Source organism: Pseudophryne corroboree, chromosome 4, assembly GCF_028390025.1.
Source record: "Pseudophryne corroboree isolate aPseCor3 chromosome 4, aPseCor3.hap2, whole genome shotgun sequence".
Classification (NCBI taxonomy): domain Eukaryota; kingdom Metazoa; phylum Chordata; class Amphibia; order Anura; family Myobatrachidae; genus Pseudophryne; species Pseudophryne corroboree.
Window position 1 is genome coordinate 583,941,492 of NC_086447.1, and position 20,698 is coordinate 583,962,189.

General features: G+C 44.0%; 1 protein-coding gene and 1 pseudogene across 1 annotated transcript in view; both read left to right on the forward strand.

The window, feature by feature from the left end:
- SLC22A3 (solute carrier family 22 member 3) overlaps window positions 1-20,698 on the forward strand; it is a 429,357-nt gene that overhangs the window by 231,414 nt on the left and 177,245 nt on the right. The window contains exons 4-5 of the mRNA XM_063917520.1: window positions 12,924-13,092; window positions 14,795-14,912. Coding sequence (XP_063773590.1) covers window positions 12,924-13,092; window positions 14,795-14,912 — 287 coding nt within the window. The remainder of the gene's footprint in view (window positions 1-12,923; window positions 13,093-14,794; window positions 14,913-20,698) is intronic.
- Window positions 7,755-7,873, forward strand: LOC134912219 (5S ribosomal RNA; annotated as a pseudogene).

Below are 20,698 nucleotides of genomic sequence, written 5' to 3' on the forward strand. Positions count from 1 at the left end.
AGCACTCCCCAAGAGCAAAGGTGTATACTTGGGCATTATGATTGTACACCTTTTGTTGTGTCTGTTGTGCCTGCTTCAAGTGCTCTCTTACTCTCAGCACCACAGCAGCTATTCTCTCCTGCAACTGTTCATTAACCATTTTATAAGGGCTGGGTTGCCCCTCCCATGTCTCCTTTGCAATATCCAGCAACCCCCTTGGGTGTCTCCCATATAGTAAGTCAAAAGAGAACCCAGCAACAGGTAAGGTAATAAATAGTCCCAATGTTTCCCATCCTTATCTACCAGCTTTTTAAGCATATTCTTTAAACTTTTATTAATCTCTCTACCAAACCATCGGTCTGAGGATGATACACAAAGGTCTTTAGCTGAGTAACCTTAAACAGGCGGCACAATTCTGTCATGATTTTTTACATAAACCGGGTACTCTGATAAGTTCTCTAACAATCGTATTTGTTGACATATTGTGCAAAGTTATCACTTCAGGGTATTTGGTAGCATAATCCATTGTAAATAATATATATTGATGACCCCAGGTAAACTTCAATAGAAGTCCTATCAAATCCATAACGATTCTCTCAAATGGGACCTCAGTCATGGGCAATGGGACAAGTGGACTTTTATAGTGTGGCCTGGGAGGGGATCAGCATCAACAGCATCCTGATTATCAGTATGCCTGCAGCGGGGCAAGCGCAAAGAGTCCCCTTGCGGGCTCAGTGGCACTTTATGGATTAAGCTGCCCCCTGATGAAGGAACAGAACAGTTGTTGGGATGACCCGATAAGTATATGTGCTGCTACTCACTTTACCCATGTGCTGCTGTGATGTTATGATGTCTTTTTACTTATACTGGAATGAAATAAGAGTTGAATTCATTAGGCGGTGTGCTGGTTTTGTTTTCTGCTGGAGCCTGTTGAGGAATTCCCTGCAGTGGATGTTATATATATATATATATATATATATATATATTGTGACAAGAACACTGGGATAGTGTTTGAGGGCAGGTATATTTGTCCCAGGTTCTTGTCTTACATGTTTTAGAAAATGTTAACTTCTAGGAAAAATGCTTTTTGTTTTGTCTGAACCTTTTCAGTTTGCTGTAAAAGCTGGGTAAAGGCTCTGAGAGAGAGATAAGGCGAGTTCTAGACATTGGGCCCAGTTCGGGTCTTTGGCCTCACAGAGGGCTAATCAGGGTTTCAGCTGTGTAAGAGTGATATAGTGCTTCTAACCTGATTAGTATGGGCAGACTGCCTGGGAAGGCTGCAGGATCTGTGTGTGAGAGACACGCTTTCTGATGCAAGTAAGCTATACAGTATGTACTGAAGAACTCTGTGTTTTGTTTAGTGACAGTTAGGAACATCTTATGTTTAGTTAGTGCCGGACAGGCAAGGTATTTTTATTTTGGGGTTTGTTTTATTTTCTGTTTCAATAAAACTGGCCGGGGTCAGTTGTACCAGAAACTGGACTTGTGTTGTTCCTCAGCTGCTGCGTCCTGCCATATTCCCCAGGAAAAGGCACCTTGCACCCCTACAGTGTTACAACTTGGTGGAGAATGCGAGCAGGCCGTTCTGCGCATAAGTGAAAGCAGCTGCAAAGCCGCCTGAAAAATCTGTTGACATGGAGGATCTGCTTAAAGCCTTGCTGCAAGCTACAGCGGCTCAGCAGGAGGCCAACCGACAGCAGCAGGTGGCAATGGAGGAAAATTGGAGACTACAGCAGGAGGCCAACAGACAGCAGCAGGTGGCAATGGAGGAAAATAAGAGACAACAGCAGGTGGCAAAGGAGGAAAATAAGAGACAACAGCAGGCAGTTGTTGATGAACTTTACAGGCAACAGCGTCAGGATAGAGAGGCCTTAGCAGAAGTGGTGCAGAGACTTGCAGCTCGGGTTGGAGATGTGGCCGTCAGTGCTCCAACCAGTTCTAGTTCTATACGAGCCAGTCACTTCCTGCAGAAAATGACAGAGGCTGATGATGTGGAGGCCTATCTGACCACGTTTGAAAGGACTGCCGAGCGTGAGAACTGGCCGAAAGCACAGTGGGCCAGTCTGCTGGCACCTTTCCTGTCAGGTGAGCCCCAAAAAGCTTACTTTGATTTAAGCCCTGCTGAGGCTCGGGACTATGATAAACTAAAGACTGAGATCCTGACCCGCCTGGGAGTCACGCTGTCAGTACGAGCACAACGGGTGCACCGTTGGCTGTACGCCATGGAGAAGCCTCCGCGCTCCCAGATGCACGACCTTATTCAGCTAACAAAAAAATGGCTACAGCCAGAGACATTAACTGGTCCCCAGATGGTGGAAAGAGTCGTCATGGACCGCTACTTGAGATCTTTGCCCATGGTCCTGCGCAAGTGGGTGAGCCATGGAAACCCGGGTACTGCTGACCAATTAGTGGACATGGTAGAGAGGTATTTGGCAGCAGAGGAACTACTGATGACCACCCAGCAACCCATAGATCCTCGACAGCGCCCTTCAGTAAAGACTGGTAAGACTGTTCCGTGGGAAAACGTTGCTGGGCGGTTAAGAGAACGCAAGGCTGGAGAGACTGTAAACACTGGCCCTGGAAACAGGCCAATGGGGCTAGAACGGTCTATGCTGCCCAAATGGGTTGATAATCGTGTGGTTAAATGTTTTAGGTGTGGTATGCCAGGTCATGTTATTGCCAATTGCCCAGTCACGCAAGAACCCATGCAATGTGATGCTGCTTTTGAATGTCGCAGAATATCTTTCTTTGCTAGGTTAGCCTGTACTGTGGTACCTTCACCTGAGCTGGAAAAACAAATGTGTGATGTGTTCTTAGAAGGTAACCGGGTAGAGGCCTTGCTAGATTCAGGAAGTTTAGTTACCCTCGTGAAAGCTGGGTTAGTGAACCCCTTAAAGGTCCAGCAAATACCTATTGGGGTAACTTGCATACATGGGGATACCCAACATTATGCCACTGCTGAGGTGAATATAGAAACTTGTTGTGGGTCAGCAATGGTTAAAGTGGGACTGGTCCCTACCTTGGTGCATGAGGCCATAATAGGGAGGGATTTTCCTCATTTTTGGAAACTGTGGGAATCACGGTTATCAACAGATGTGAGAAGTAAAAAGCCAGTTGATAATACCGGTGATTTTATGGATGTACGTGGGTCTTCGGAACTTTCTGGCCCTTTGCCTTTTGCTAGTTTGGCTGGGGAAGTGACAGATGGGGAGTCCAGTGAGGACCCTCTTGCCGGGAACAGAGACATAGTAGTTAGAACTGAAAGCGTGCCTGACCTGGAGGTAAAGAAGGATCTGTTTGCGTCTGAACAGTTAAAGGATCCTACCTTAATAAAGGCTAGAGAGAATGTTAAGATTGTTAATGGGGAACCTGTGGTACCAGGTGACAGGGTTACGTATCCCCACATGGCCATCTGTAATGAGCTCTTGTACCACATTGTCAAAAGGGGTGAGGATGTGGTGGAACAGCTGGTAGTTCCCCAGCCTTATCGGAGAACGGTACTAGATTTAGCTCACAGTCACGTTACCGCAGGACATTTAGGGGCAGAAAAAACCACTGAAAGAGTTTTACAAAGGTTCTTTTGGCCAGGGGTTTATAAAGAAGTGTCTGAATATTGTTCTTCCTGTCCTGAGTGCCAGTATCATGCCCCTAGACCCCATTTCAGGAGCCCACTAGTTCCCATGCCTATTATAGAGGTCCCGTTTGACAGAATAGCCATGGATCTCGTGGGGCCCTTGTTAAAGTCTGCTCGGGGCCATCAGTATATCTTGGTAATTATGGACTATGCCACTCGATATCCTGAGGCTGTCCCTTTACGCACTATCACAACCAAGGCGATAGCTAGGGAGCTGGTGCAGGTATTTAGTAGAGTGGGAATACCAAAAGAAATTTTGACTGACCAAGGTACTCCATTTATGTCAAGGATCATGAAAGAATTGTGCAAGTTATTTAAGGTCACTCACCTCAGGACGTCCATCTACCATCCCCAAACTGACGGGTTGGTGGAAAGGTTTAATAAAACATTAAAAAGTATGTTAAAAAAGGTTGTTGAGAGAGATGGGAAAAACTGGGATTGTTTGTTGCCCTACTTGTTAATGGCCATCAGAGAAGTTCCTCAGTCCTCTATGGGGTTTTCTCCATTTGATTTGTTGTATGGTAGACACCCCAGAGGGCTGTTGGATGTTGCCAAAGAGACGTGGGAAGGACAGCCCACTCCTTATAGAAGCGTTATTGAGCATGTAACACAAATGCAGGATAGGATTGCAGCCGTGGTACCTGTTGTCAGAGAGCACATGGAACAGGCCCAAAGTGCTCAACAGAGGGTCTATAACCGGAGTGCCAAGATACGGGAATTTGCTCCTGGAGATAGAGTTCTTGTTTTGGTACCCACTGTGGAAAGCAAATTCCTAGCTAAATGGCAGGGTCCATTTGAGATTAGGGAAAAAGTGAATGAGGTTAATTACAAAGTATACCAGCCGGGAAAGAGAAAACCCGAACAGATCTACCATGTTAACTTAATCAAACCCTGGAAAGATAGGTTGTCTCTGTCAGCGGAGCCTTGCCCTTCGGTGTCTTCACCCCGGTTGCTTCCCGCAGTGAAGGGGTCAGAGACATTATCAGCTGATCAGAACAATCAGGTTAAAGAATTTCTCATCCAAAATAGGGAGGTATTTTCAGAGCTGCCTGGCCGAACGACCATAATAAAACATGACATTGTCACAGAACCAGGGGTCAGGGTTCATTTAAAGCCATATAGGATTCCTGAAGCTCAGCGAGAAGCTATTTCTAAGGAAGTTAAAACCATGTTAGAACTTGGAGTCATAGAGGAGTCTAACAGTGAGTGGTCCAGTCCCATAGTGCTCATCCCGAAGCCCGACGGTAGCATACGCTTCTGTAATGACTTTCGTAAGTTAAATGAGGTGTCCAAGTTTGACGCATACCCCATGCCCCGTGTGGACGAGCTTGTAGAAAGGCTGGGAACAGCCAGGTTTCTCACCACATTGGACCTGACCAAAGGTTACTGGCAAATACCTTTATCTGATAGCGCCAAAGAAAAAACAGCCTTTTCGGTTCCGGAGGGGCTGTACCAGTATAAGATGTTACCCTTTGGGTTGCATGGGGCTCCAGCAACCTTTCAACGGGCGATGGATAAAATTTTGAGGCCCCATAGAAAATATGCAGCTGCCTATTTGGATGATGTGGTAATTCACAGTACAGACTGGGGGTCACATTTGGTTAAAGTACAAGCAGTACTGGACTCAATCAGAGAGGCAGGGTTAACTGCTAACCCAAAGAAGTGCTGCCTCGCAATGGAGGAGGTCAAATACTTGGGCTTCACCATAGGCAGAGGTCTGATTAGGCCCCAATTGAATAAAGTTGATGCTATTCAAAACTGGCCTCGTCCAGTGAATAAAAAACAGGTAAGGGCTTTTTTGGGAATTACTGGGTACTATAGACGGTTTATTCCTAATTTTGCGACCACAGCGGTGCCGTTGTCAGACCTTACCAAAGGGAAGCAGTCAAATGTGGTGAAATGGAACCCTGATGCAGAAAAGGCGTTCCAAGCGTTAAAAGTGGCTTTGTGTTCACAACCGGTGTTGATAACACCAGATTTTTCAAAAGAATTTGTGGTACAGACAGATGCCTCAGAGGTAGGGATAGGTGCTGTGCTGTCCCAAACCAGAGATGGGGACGAACACCCTATCATTTATTTGAGTAGGAAACTCAATGAGCATGAAAAAAGGTATGCCATTGTGGAAAAGGAGGCTTTGGCCATTAAGTGGGCACTAGATACCTTGAGATATTACCTCTTGGGTAGACAATTCAGACTAGTGACAGACCATGCCCCTTTAAAATGGATGTATGTAAATAGAGGCAAGAATGCTCGTGTAACTAGATGGTTTCTAGCGTTGCAGGACTTAAAGTTTACTGTCGAACATAGACCGGGAACACAATTGGCCAACGCAGATGCATTGTCTCGCATCTTCTGTTTGGGGGCTACAAGTGTTCCGGCCCCTAGGTCGAAACAGGGGAGGGGGATATGTGACAAGAACACTGGGATAGTGTTTGAGGGCAGGTATATTTGTCCCAGGTTCTTGTCTTACATGTTTTAGAAAATGTTAACTTCTAGGAAAAATGCTTTTTGTTTTGTCTGAACCTTTTCAGTTTGCTGTAAAAGCTGGGTAAAGGCTCTGAGAGAGAGATAAGGCGAGTTCTAGACATTGGGCCCAGTTCGGGTCTTTGGCCTCACAGAGGGCTAATCAGGGTTTCAGCTGTGTAAGAGTGATATAGTGCTTCTAACCTGATTAGTATGGGCAGACTGCCTGGGAAGGCTGCAGGATCTGTGTGTGAGAGACACGCTTTCTGATGCAAGTAAGCTATACAGTATGTACTGAAGAACTCTGTGTTTTGTTTAGTGACAGTTAGGAACATCTTATGTTTAGTTAGTGCCGGACAGGCAAGGTATTTTTATTTTGGGGTTTGTTTTATTTTCTGTTTCAATAAAACTGGCCGGGGTCAGTTGTACCAGAAACTGGACTTGTGTTGTTCCTCAGCTGCTGCGTCCTGCCATATTCCCCAGGAAAAGGCACCTTGCACCCCTACAGTGTTACAATATATATACACATACACGCACTACGCTTATTCAAAACTGTCTTCCAAGCATGTGCGCTGTAGGAAGGAGCTGGATCCTCTTTGTGCAGCTTATGAGACTGAGGCATTCGGTCAGCACACGCCTGAGGATTTGCACCTGAACAGGTGTTACGGGTGTGGTATGACTTGTAGACATAAAAATCTTGACAGGGTTGAACTGTTGACCTTCGTTACGTCTACCCGAAAGATATATTGACATGATGAACTGTCAACAAACCATCTGTGGTGGTCTAGTGGCTTCTTACCTTACCTCGACGACAGCGGCAGCTCCAGCGTCCTTTTCCTGCGGCCATGTGACAGTCACTTCCAGCGCGAACCTCTGATTTTGTAGTGTTTTGGTGAGTGTTTCTCCTCCTATCCCTAAACCTAATCCCTAACCCTCCCCCTGGTGCATAACCGTAACCTCTTCCCCCACGCTCGCAGCCTAACCCTAACCTACCCCTGCAGCATGACATTAACTGCCCCCTGCAGCCTAACCCTAACTGTCGGCATCTTCAAACTATCAACATTTCACATTTCAGATGTCGATTAATGGTGTTGACATCATGCCTGTTGACATTTTGAACCATGTCAGTGCTCTGATGTCAACTTTGTGATGTCAACCATATGAACATTAATGATCCCTGTCAACCTTCAGACTAGCTACTGGTATTACCAGCATGGGCAATGGCCATCGCTCAATATATTGCTGCTCTGGGCCGTGCAGATTGATTCATCAAATTGGTACCTGGTGAACAAGCCATTCCCTGGCTAAACACGTGTCCAGTGCATGGACCGACCTGTAGCACAGCTCCTGGTAACTTATGTATTTATCCAAATTTTGTATAATGAGTGATTATTTTGGCTCAATGCCTATTAGAAGTTATATACTCAGAATGCACCATTACCTGTGATAACACCTATTGTGCTCAGTGTGTGGGTTGCATTTGTTCAGGATAGCACTGTTTTGCACATTTATACCTTTATCTAATGTATTTATGCATTTTTTTTAATGAGGTGATCATTTTTCCTCTGATTTATTAATTTTGCACCATTACCTGTGAAAACATCTATTGTGCTGAGTGAGTGGGTTACATTTGTTCAGGATAGCACAGTTTTGCGCCTTTATTGGATTGCACTCACACTTCTACAGCCATACCATACTGGATATGCCCAATTTCGTCTGACCTTGGAAGCTATGTAGTGTTGAGCCTGGTCAGTACTTGGATGAGAGACCCCCTGGGAATACCAGGTGCTGTAGGTAGAGGAACCAGTTTGATTCTAAACTACCTGATCTCACAGCTATTGCAACCCTGTGTGACTCATGCTTATTTATCTCACCACAGCTTGGCAGTGATACACTGAGCCTATGTGACAATTTAGATCACAACACGCTCAATCACATACTGTGTTTTTCTCCTGCCTTTAGCATTTACCATCTTCTATACTGTTTGGGACCTAAAACTATGGGGTCTATTTACTAAGCCTTGGATTGAGATAAAGTGGACGGAGATAAAGTACCAGCCAATCAGCTCCTAACTTACATGTCACAGGCTGCGTTTAAAAAATGATAGTTAGGAACTGGTTGGCTGGTACTTTATCTCTGTCCACTTTATCTCCGTCCAAGGCATAGTAAATAGACCCTTTGTCCTTCAACTTATCTTTTCTATTTAACTCTCATTGCAAGAGGGTCTCCAGTTTCCCCTGCGCTGGTTATGCCAACAGGGGTCACCAGGGGTATACTCAAACAAAATCAGATTAAGGGGGTAATTCCAAGTTGATCGCAGCAGGAAATTTTTTAGCAGTTGGGCAAAACCATGTGCACTGCAGGGGGGCAGATATAACATTTGCAGAGAGAGTTAGATTTGGATGGGGTGTGTTCAATCTGCAATCTAAATTGCAGTGTAAAAATAAAGCAGCCAGTATTTACCCTGCACAGAAACAAAATAACCCACCCAAATCTAACTCTCTCTGCACATGTTACATCTGCCTCCCCTGCAGTGCACATGGTTTTGCCCAACTGCTAAAAAATTTCCTGCTGCAATCAACTTGGAATTACCCCCTAAATTGTCTCATCTATTTCCTTTCAGAGATGTGCTCCATTCTCAGTGCTCTCATACATTTGTTCACTTCCCCATGGCACACAGGTAGGCAGTAGAAACTGAACGGAATTATAAATGATTTCTGATATACTTTATTTTCCGTTGGACCCATATCATTGATGCATTCATGTATGATGCATTCATGTAGGACACTTCCACTACCATGTGTTAGCACACAGTAGGGTCTTTGACGACCTAACAAGGATTGCTATATGTAGGGAGATCCACTCTATTGGTTAATTTAACCTATTACAAGGGTCTCAATACTCTTAATTCACTGGGTGGTGGTGATATCACATCATCAGGATGTTTATTTAATTTACTTATCCTTTATTAATTTCAAATTTCTCTGCATTATCAGTACCACCTTTTGTACCTGTCAAGCACATGTTGACCTTTTGACCCTATCAAACTAATGCATGTCGACCTTATGGGGTTGACATAATGACTGTCTAATTACTTGAGTTCTTCTATACCACACCTCTTCTTACTACATATACCACTGATGTAGAGTGTCTACCCCTTTTAGTTCAAGAGCCCCAGTTCCTCCTAAACAAGGTTTAGAGACAGTCCTTCAAAGTGGCTGAGATCCACTTGAGGAATCACTGCTTCTCTCTCTGACAGACGTACGTTGGAAGCTCAGCAGCCAGAAATAGGAAGAGCTGTCCTATCCTGACACCTATCGGAAGAACCTGTTTCATTGTTTTCAAGGAACCAGTGATCACATCTATAATATAAAACAGACTTCAGTGCCTATGATTCTGTTTTTTTATTATTATTCCTTACTGCATAGTGCCTTGTGCAAACAGAATCCAGTTTGCATGTTATTTAGCTTTCTCGGTATCCGGATGGTAGGTTGACAGTACTAAGGTCGACGGTCAGTAGGTCGTCCACTATTGGTCGATATGCATTAGGTCGTCATGGACAAAAGTCGACATTGACAAAAGGTCAACATGTCAATGGTCAACACATGACAATGCCGACATGAGTTTTTTTACAATTTTTTTTTTCATTTTGAACTTTTTCATACTTTACTATTGATGTGGACTACGATTGTGAATAGTAACCTGTGCTGAGCGCTGCGGTAGCGTAGCGAGGCACCTTGCCCGCAGCATGGTGAGCGAAGCGAACGATGCAAGGGGACACTGTGCAGTAATTGGGTTCATAGTCATTTTACGGAGAAAACAACATAAAAGAATTAAAAAAAAACTCACGTCGACATTTTGCTGTGTCGACCTTTACCGCGTCAATCGTTTGTCAGTGTTGAGGTTTTTCCTATGTTGACCTTGTGTCTGTCGACTTTTTTAGGTCGACCCATAGAGCCATAACCATCTTTTTTCTGGGAATACTTCCTCCAGCCCACACAGCAGGAGACCTTTGAGACACAGATGTAGCCAGGCTATGAGAGCATAGTGCAGTCTAGTTAATATACTGTGTCACAAACCTTGGTTTTTGTGAATCCGTCAAGTGAGGGTTAAAACTAGAGGAGGATGCTCCTGTATGAAAGAACTAAGGAGGACGGATGTAATTCCTTCTCATAAACTTTGAATGGAAATATGAAACAGAGAATAATTGAACGAGCTGAGGTACTTGGGTATTCAATAAAGAAATGTCTCAACACTAGTAATACTGCAGAAGTTCGTAAATAACTTGATCCTTCATATAATTGGTGTTTACGGAGGAGGACTGATGATTGGAGACGTGACTGCAGAACATTGAAGAATTAATACTGGAGAATAAATATAAACGGAACTGTAGAACATGAAATATTTGCAAGAATGGATGATTACTGGTAAGACTGAAGAGCACTGATGATTTGCAGGAATGGATGATTACTGGTGAGACTGAAGAGCACTGATGGTTTGCAGGAATGGATGATAACTGGTGAGACTGAAGAGCACTGACGATTTGCAGGAATGGATGATTGCTGGTGAGACTGAAGAGCACTGACGATTTGCAGGAATGGATTACAGGTGAGACTAAAGAATACTGAGGATTTGCAGAATGGATGATTACTGACAAGACTGAAACACTGAGGATTTGCAGGAATGGATGATTACTGGAAAGACTGAAGAGCACTGATGATTTGCAGGAATGGATGATTACTGGTGAGACTGAAGAGCACTGATGATTTGCAGGAATGGATGATTACTGGTGAGACTGAAGAGCACTAATGATTTGCAGGAATGGATGATTACTGGTGAGACTGAAGAATACAGAGGATTTGCAGGAATGGATGATTACTGACAAGACTGAAGAACACTGAGGATCTGCACGGACTACAGGGTTTTCTTCTACGGATAAGTCTCCTAGAAATATCATTCCATTGGCGAGCCTTGCCTGCGGAGGTGCGGTTACCGCTGGAGACCATGCGACAGGAGATAGCCGGGAGAATTAGTTCCATAGTAAATGATATCTGGAGTGCTGGCAGATATACAGAGAACTTGCAGGGAGCTCAGAGCTGATGCACCTGTCACAGGACAGAAACTTAAAGTACTGGCAAGGTTTGAACTTGGACAGTCCCCTTTTACCATGGAGCTTAGCCAGTGATTGGCTGGAAGAAACCAGAGACCAGAAACTATAGGCAAGCTGAGGACTGGTCTCCAACATGGCGGCCTCCAGTACTGCAGACACGCCAAGGAAGGACATTTCACCCAGGCACACTGCCTGCTCCAGTTCACCCAGGCACACTGCCTGCTCCGACTGCACCACTCTCCTCTCCACTGTCGCCACGAACCCCAGCGGCCCTGACGGACCTCCGCCGCAGCACAGGCAGTCAGCAAATGGCTCCCACTGAGCACTATAACTGAAGGAAAGACTCCGAAGCGTGACATACTGTACTTCTACAATCCGTCTTCCATATGGTTAGAATCTATTCTATCTTAATTGCTGTGTAACATGTAGACCAGGATCAATTATGCCATTTATACAATGTTTTTTTATATTATGTATGAGTTCATGTGCGATATATATATTTGTGTGTGTGTGTGACGGTGTGTATATATATATATATATATATATATATATATATATATAATGCACATGGAGACTGCGGCACTCAATTTTCTGAAGTTGAAGAGTTTTTACTGAAGCATAATTTCAAAAGTTACAAGATGCCTTTACAAGGCCGACGTTTCGGTGCTGCAAGCACCGTCTTCAAGGCAGGCATGGATGGTATTACAGGTACACCATCCATGCCTGCCTTGAAGACGGTGCTTGCAGCACCGAAACGTCGGCCTTGTAAAGGCATCTTGTAACTTTTGAAATTATGCTTCAGTAAAAACTCTTCAACTTCAGAAAATTGAGTGCCGCAGTCTCCATGTGCATTATCTATTATTTCCACTGAAGGCACCGAACATCCACTTTTGGCAGCAAAGGAGTGACGGTTCTAAACAAATCTATATATATATATATATATATATATATATATATGGGTGTAGTACGGCTGACCGGCGGTCAGGAGACTGCCGGTCAGCTTACCGACGCCGGGATCCCGGCAGCATACCGACGCCGGGATCCCGGCGGGGAGGGGCGAGTGCAGCAAGCCCCTGCGGTCGCCACGGGTTCTATTCCCACTCTATGGGTGTCGTGGACACCCACGACTGGAAATAGTCCCTGTTGGTCGGCATGCCGACCATCGGGATAGTGAGCCATCGGGATGGTGGAGGAGGTCATGTGACTGTCGGTCAGCTGACCGCCGGTCACATGAATACCACCCATATATATATATATATATAAAGGAAAGGTAGTGTGTCCGGCACTCAACTCCTTAATGTTGTAATTGCTGCGGTGCCCTCCTCGTGGAGCTTGCTGACTCCACCATGCAGGTACAGAGGTATACTGGCGGCACTCTGCAGGCTTGAAACAGAAGGTTAAATAAATTTCATTATATTAGCCACAAGCCGACATGTTTCGGAGACTACTCTCCGTCCTCAGGGCGAGTCCCTTGTGGCTAATAAAATGAAATTCGTTTAACCTTCTGTTTCAAGCCTGCTGAGTGCCGCCAGTATACCTCTGTACCTATATATATATATATATATATATATACACACATACACAAAACAGCATTTCACAAATATTTTCAAAGTGTGCAGCTTCTAGAATGGATATTAGTAGTCCTGTTTGCTAGGTGGGGCGGGTATTTCATTGTATAAGAGATCCATGTTGTAACAGTTTATATGGTGTTTATGTTGTCTTTATTCCTCTCCACAGTAACAGAGCTGGTGGGATCTAAGCAGAGACGTATCGTCGGTATTGTGGTTCAGATGTTTTTCACTTTGGGAGTCATGATCATTCCTGGCATTGCTTATTTGATTTCTACGTGGCAGGGCATCCAGCTGGCTATTTCACTGCCAAACTTCGTATTCCTTTTGTATTACTGGTAAGCATTAATAGTGATATGTGATATAATGCCCTATAATTTCATTAAGATTGATATCTGATGATAAGATGATACAGTTCCTGCTTAGTTAGGATCATCCATTCTACATTGTTATGTAGCAGTGTAATGTTGTTGTGGTTTTTGTTTCCATTCACTGTATAATCTACAGCTGCAATTTTGAAACATCTAGGGGCATATTATTTACCTGATAATTCTACTTTCTTATTGCTGCTATTTGCAGCAATAAGAAATTAGGTTTAACTCATATGTATTAAAAAAACATATGCGCAGACAGGGGCTCTGACAGGAGCCTCTCCCTGCGAGATTAACAATCACTTCACTTCTCCATCTGCATCCCACAGCACCACTGTGCATGCACTTTCTGCTGGCCACACATTAGCAGGTAGTCATTGCCGGGGAGGGTTCCTGCAGAGCCCTCCCCCAGTCATTTCTGCGTAGTGTAGTTCATAGGCTACAGTTACTAACACCATAGATAACTAGCTGCTGGGGTGTAGCTTGGTAAACTTGACTACCTAGCAGCCCTCACAGAAACCTGGGGGCTGCTTCGGCTGTCAGAGGACTGTTGCTTGTATTGGAGAAATTTGCTGCGGTCCCTCCATGTTACATTTGGGCGATACTTAATATTTGCGGATTCCCCCTGAAAAGTTAACACCCACAAATGTTATTTGTAAACTGAGTCCCTTACTAACACGTACCTCCCAACTGCCCAGATTTTGGCGGGACAGTCCTGTTTTTGACGGTCTGTCCCTATGTCCCACCCGCAGGTCACAGTGTCCCATGGTGGGGGAGGGGTAGTTCAGATATGCCCTCTGTCACTTGCTGCTCTGAGCAGAGCAGCGGTGATTAGATGCTGTTGCCCAGCAATGTCAGGACGCTGTGAGTAGCAAGCCATGGCTGTAACAGCATTGTGTGTGAGGACACAGAACTGTTCTGCAGATGCGCAGAACAGGCCTCACCATAGGAGATGTACATAAACCATTGTATTTACGTACATCTCTGAATCAGGCCCTAAGAAAATATATTGATTAGAGGACCATCAGAACTCACAGCGGTCCACATGGAGCTTTCACAGCACCACATTGATAGTTTCTCCATTGCAATAACTTGCTTCATTTTCAAAAATTTTAACGAATGGTCAACTTTTTTTTCTGAGTGGAGCTTAGGATCCTTAAGGTGTGTGGCAGCATTGACATTTTCATTACTGGATATAGGGGAAATCTTGGTAATAAAGGGACGTACCCATGGTACCTAAAGTTTATGAAAAAAAATAATATATATTTTATAGGTTGTAAATGAGCTGATAGCAATCTGGAGTGATGATTGGACGTTACAATAAACAGAAATACTTCTATTCCTTTTGCAAACTGATATTGATAACTAAATAAATATTTTGTATTTAATAGATATTTTAGAATACAGTACGTAAAGTTGCAGAAATAATTTCTTACCTGTTTTAGTAGATTTTTACATGGACATTCTCTATTAATTCCTCATATCACTTTTATGTCCATAGTACAATGCTCTGCAATGAAACATAAACACTCTGATAGGATAGAACTAGAACAGAACAGTAGAACATATTAATATGGCCAATTTTGTAGCGAGCATATTTATAAACCCCAGATGAGAATTGCCATATTTATAATAAAAGTAAGAGTGTAATCTATATATATATTTACAGGTTCATTCCTGAGTCCCCACGATGGCTACTGATCCGTAAAAAGAAAGACAAGGCAATGCATATAATGGGTGACATTGCTAAAACCAATGGAAGGTATCTAACTCCAAACTACTGCCAGGTACCTTACTTTGATACTGAAGTATAAATATGTTTTTTAACTAATTTTTAATTTCTACTTTTTTACTCTACAAGTAATTTAAAACTTTGCTGACTGACAAAACACTTTTCACTGACTGTCTCAGTGCTTGACCTTGTTTTCCTTCATGGCTAGTGCTAACGGTATGCAGTCTGCAAGTAGGAGTTTGGCAGCAGTATGGAAGCGCCGAGCCAGTTACAGTGTAGCGTAAAGCATTTTAACGGTGTCACTTGTATAACTGTAAACGTGTCACTTTACATGAATTATGGATTTGGACATTGCTGACATGACTATCCATATAACCTCCACAAATGGACCTGGCTACACTCTGGTCAGACAGTATATTTCCACACTCAACATCTGATTCAATTATATAGGCATAAGCCATAGTTGCCTACCCTTCCTCATGCTGCAGGAGACTCCCTGAAATAGCAGCAATCTCCCTGACTCCCTGAATAGACCAGCAATCTCCCTGATTGCACCTTATCCCCATTATATAGTTGTTACATTCTTGGTGGTGGGGGAGAGAAACCAGAGACGTATACATTCAAATGGGATCATCAGCTCCATTTCCCTGCATTGCATATAACACATAATGATTCCTATGGCTACATGCATTTTAAATAAGGTTTCTCGTGGCTTTTTGCAGTATATGGAACCTCAACATGAACATATCCTGAAAAATATCAGTGTCTTTTCTTCAACAAGTAAATCTTACTAACTTTGGGGCTCATTTACATTTGGATGTAAGTCATTTTCATGATACATCTCCCAGATGTAGCAGTACACGTCCGCGCTGATAGGTGTTACTTTCACATGCTTTTTCAAAAGTAGGCAAGCTGTGACACTGCAAAACTCATATGCTGCTCTTGCAGGGCTGGAAGATACAACAAATAGAGGCACTACAGAACAGGAGGATATGGGGACATCTACTAACTATAGGAACAGCAGAAGGAACTGGAACATTGCATCTCCAGAAAGGACTGCACTTCTCTTGGGAGATATCATTATTAGAGGAATACATCTGGGAAATGCAAATGAAGTAGAGAAACAAGTAAGGTGCTTACCTGGAGCCACAGCTCCAAGGGATAAAGAGTGCGTGCTAAGAATTGTGAAGGCAGCAAGAAAAGATGGGGAGGTGGATGTCATTGTCCACCTAGGGACAAATGACCTGGCTAATGCTGAACTCATGGCCATAAAAGATGAATTTAGGAAGTTAGGGACTGCTCTGAAGCAGGTGGCAACCACTGTAACTATTTCAAAAGTATTGCCAGTACACAGAGGGGAAGACAGAACTCATCGCATCAGAAACTTCAATGTTTCGCTAAGGGCATGGTGCAATGAGGAGAGATTTGGATTTATAGGCCATAGTCACACCATCTGGCAAGATAGGAGCTTATACAAAAGTGACGGCTTGCACCCATCTTCAAGGGGAACGAGAATACTAACTGAACAGTTTGGATGTTTCATCAACAACTATTTAAACTAACAGAGGGGGGCAGTGAACCAAATAGGAATAAAGCAATCTGCTCCCCCAACACAGAGGTATTGTTTCTGCAGGCAAAGAGAATAGGAAGCATATCCACAGCAACAGATGATAATTCGGATCAAAACCAAATAAACATAGGCAGGGAGAAGAACATAGCTCGGAACAGGAAAAGCACAAAGAAAACTCTAAAAGCTATGTGTGCAAATGCTAGGAGCTTAGGAAATAAAATCCCAGAACTAACTGCAATATTAACAAGGGATGATCTAGACATTGTGGCAATTACAGTTATGGTGCAATGAAAATCATGACTGGGACATAGCTATACTGGGATATACTTTATTTAGGAAGGACAGAATGGGAAAAATCGGAGGAGGGGTAGCAATGTATGTGTAAAAAAAAAAAGCATAAATACTACCTTAATACAAAGTATTGAAGAAAAAACTGAGGCCCTTTGGATTTCCCATAGAAACAAGGGAGAAGTCGATTATTCATATTGGCGTGATATACAGGCCACCAGGACAGGAAGAACTGGACAAGAACCTATTGCTGGACATAACTAAAATGGCATTATTTAAAAGGAGAGGTAATAATCATGGGAGACTTTAATCTTCCTGATGTAATCTGGGAGGTGTCTGTTGCTAGTTCCACTAGAAGTAAAGACATTTTAAATTCCCTTCAGGGAAAATCCCTCCACCAATTGGTGAGGGAGCCCACTCGCAAAGATGCAATATTAGACTTAATACTTACAAATGGAGACAGAATATCGGACGTAAAAGTGGGTGAAACCCTGGGATCCAGTGATCATCAAGCAGTATGGTTCAGCATAAAGACAGAGACTGACTCATCCCATACAAAAACAAAGGTGTTGGATTTTAGGAAGGCTGATTTTGTAGGGATGGGAAAATGTGTAAGCATTTCTTTGACAGAGTGGAGGAACTTGGAAGCAGTGCAGGAGAGGTGGGAAACATTAAAAAGTGAAATATTAAAGGCAACAGACCTTTGTATCAAAAGTGTTAGGAAAAACACAAGGAAAAGGAAGCCAGTGTGATTTGCGAAAGAAGTAGCAAATATTGTGAAAGAAAAAAAAGATGGCTTTTAGGAAATATAAGCAGACACAAAATAATGAAGACAAATAGATATATCTTGTTAGACGGAAGGAGACTAAGAAGGTAATCAGATGTGCAAAGGCACAAGCTGAGGAGAAAATGGCCCAGTCAGTGGGTAAAGGAGGCAAAACTTTTTTAGGTATATAAGCGAAAGGAGAAAAACAAAAGGCGGAATTACAAAACTAAAGACAGAGACTGGGAGTCTTGTTGAGGGATACAATGTAATAGCAGATCATCTTAATAATTATTTTTGCTCAGTATTCACTACTGAAAGAGAGGGGAAGGGGCCACAGTTAAGTTGCAGGGATATTCAGGTAAATTAAACAAGTACATTTACAGAGGAGAAGGTCCTAACAGAACTCTCAAAGCTGAAAGTGGACAAATCTATGGGGCCAGATGGGATACATCCAAGGATACTAAAAGAACTTAAAGAGGTGCTGGTAGCACCATTGACAGAATTATTCAACCAGTCATTAGCTACAGTAGTAATTCTAGAGGACTGGAAAAGAGCGAACGTAGTCCCAGTGCACAAAAGTGGAAACAAGGAAGAGTTCAACAACTACAGACCAGTGAGTCTTATATCAGTAGTAGGGAGATTGATGGACACACTCTTAAAAGAAAGAGTTGTAGATTATCTCAAATCCAGCAATTTACAGGATCCCAAACAGCATGGATTCACTGGGGGGAGACCATGTCAAACAAATCTAATTGATTCTTTTGACTGTGTGACTAAAGTGATGGATAAAGGTGGAGCCGTGTATATAGCTTATATAGACTTTAGTAAGGCTTTTGACACTGTTCCACATCGCAGACTGTTAAATAAACTTGGAAGCTTTGGAATGGATACTAGGATATCTTGGTTGCAGGATAGAAAATAGAGAGTTGTGGTAAATGGAGTGCATTCACAGGAGGGAAATGTTACCAGTGGAGTACCCCAGGGACCTGTACTTGGACAAGTGCTTTTTAATATCTTTTTTGGTGACATTGCAAATGTCATTAAAGGGAAATTATGCCTTTTTGCAGATGACACAAAGGTATGCAACAGGGTAGACACACCAGGTTGGGTAAAACAAATGACTGAGGATCTAGGTAGACTAGAGGAATGGTCAAGAGTGTGGCAATTACAGTTTAATGCCAAAAAATGCAAATTCATGCACTTGGGTCTCAAAAATCCAAAGGCTAAATATAGTATAAATGGCGCTATACTGGAAACTACTGAGGAGAAAAGGGATCTAGGAGTCACTATTTCAGGTGACTTAAAGACAGGTAAGCAATGTAACAAAGCAATGAGGAAGGCTAGTCAGATGCTTGGCTGCATTGGGAGAGGAATCAGCAGCAGAAAGAAAGAAGTAATAATGCCATTGTATAGGTCATTGGTACGGCCTCATCTAGAATACTGTGTTCAATTCTGGAGGCCATATCTTCAAAAGGATATTAATACATTAGAGACTGTACAAAGAAGGGCAACTAAAATGGTGCATGGCCTACATCACAAAACATGACGTCACGGACCCATTAGAGGATAATATTGCAGCCGAGGGGTCCAGTGCTGGGGGTTCCTTGCCCCCCAGTCAAATTGTAGCAACGGGGGCCCATCAGGACCCACCTTGGGCTACTTTCTGTGCCTTGCTGAGTAAGCTGGTTGCTAATAGCACGCCCCCTATGGGACCACCGGTGCCTCTGCCGTTAACCCACCGTGGGCAGATGCTCTGTCCTCTCAGTTACAGCAATTTCATCATATGGCAAAACAGAAAACTGACCCTCACCCGCCTAAGGCCAAGGGGCCCTCTAATCGGGCCCTTGTTTCCTCTCAATCCACTCCTGCGCCGGATACATCTTCTGACAAAGACGGCGCATATACTGATCCCGCAGACACTGATACAGATGTTTCTGATGGGGAATCGGTTTCTCAAGTGGATGTGCCTGATCTCCTGGAGGCCATCAGGCTGATTCTTCAGATCACTGACAATACCAATCCTCAGGATACTTCTAAGAAACCTGATAGGTTCAAGCGTCAGAAGGTGACCAAACTGGTTTTACCTCATTCTGACCACCTAGTGGACATACGTCAGGAATCCTGGGAAAATCCAGGGAAAAAGTTTACACCTCATAAGAAGATGCTTGCTCGCTATCCTCTCTCTGCAGAGCTGACTAAAAATTGGGAAACACCGCCTCCAGTGGCCTCACATGTCGCATGGATGGTGGTATCCTCTGCTCTGCCAGTCACTACCGTCACTTCTCTGAAGGAACCGACGGATAAACGTGTTGAGGGCTGCTTGAAGTCGATTTATACTCTGGCAGGAGCAGTGCATAGAGCCATTATTGGCGGCCTCATGGGTTGCCGAGGCCATTACGGCCTGGGTTCAGGGGGTGGAGGAGGAACTACCGTCCAACTTTCCTGACAATGCGAAACAATGCCTCTCCTATATTGTTACGGCTTCTCAATACATTCAGGAGGCAGCCTCCGATGCTGGTGTCCTGACGGCCAAAGCAGCTACTACGTCCATTCTGGCTCGTCGGATTCTCTGGCTACGGTCCTGGTCTGTGGACATGAACTCTAAGAAAACTCTGGAGGTTCTCCCGTTTAAGGGAAACATTTTGTTTGGGGAAGATGTTAACAAAATTGTTGCTGACATGGCCTCTGCTAAGACTGCATGTCTACCTAGTACTGCTCCTTCAACGTCAAAGGCTAAAAGTACTTCCTTTCGTTCCTACAGGCCTCCAGGTACAGCGAAGGGTCAGGCGTACTCGAAACAGCCTCGCACTTCCAAGCCCGGTAAGCCGAAGCCTAAATGAGCCTAGGTCGCCTGTCAGCCCGCTTCAAATCTGAGAAGCCGTCCGCATGACGGGGCGGGCCTCTGTCTGGAGGACCCCAGAGTGGGAGGCCGACTTCTAGGGTTTGCTCAGGCATGGTTAAAGACCACTTTGGATGCCTGGGTACGGGAAGTCGTCACTCAAGGGTACGCCATCTCCTGCAAGAAACGTGCCCCTCGTCGGTTTTGCTCAACAGACATCCCTTCAGATCTGACAAAGGCAAACGCTCTGCAAGTGGTGGTACGATCCCTCCTGGACACAGGAGTGGTAGTACCGGTGCCCCTGTCTCAGAGGGGCAGGTGGTACTATTCCACGCTGTTCCTAGTCCAGAAGCCGAATGGGTCCTCGCGGCCCATTCT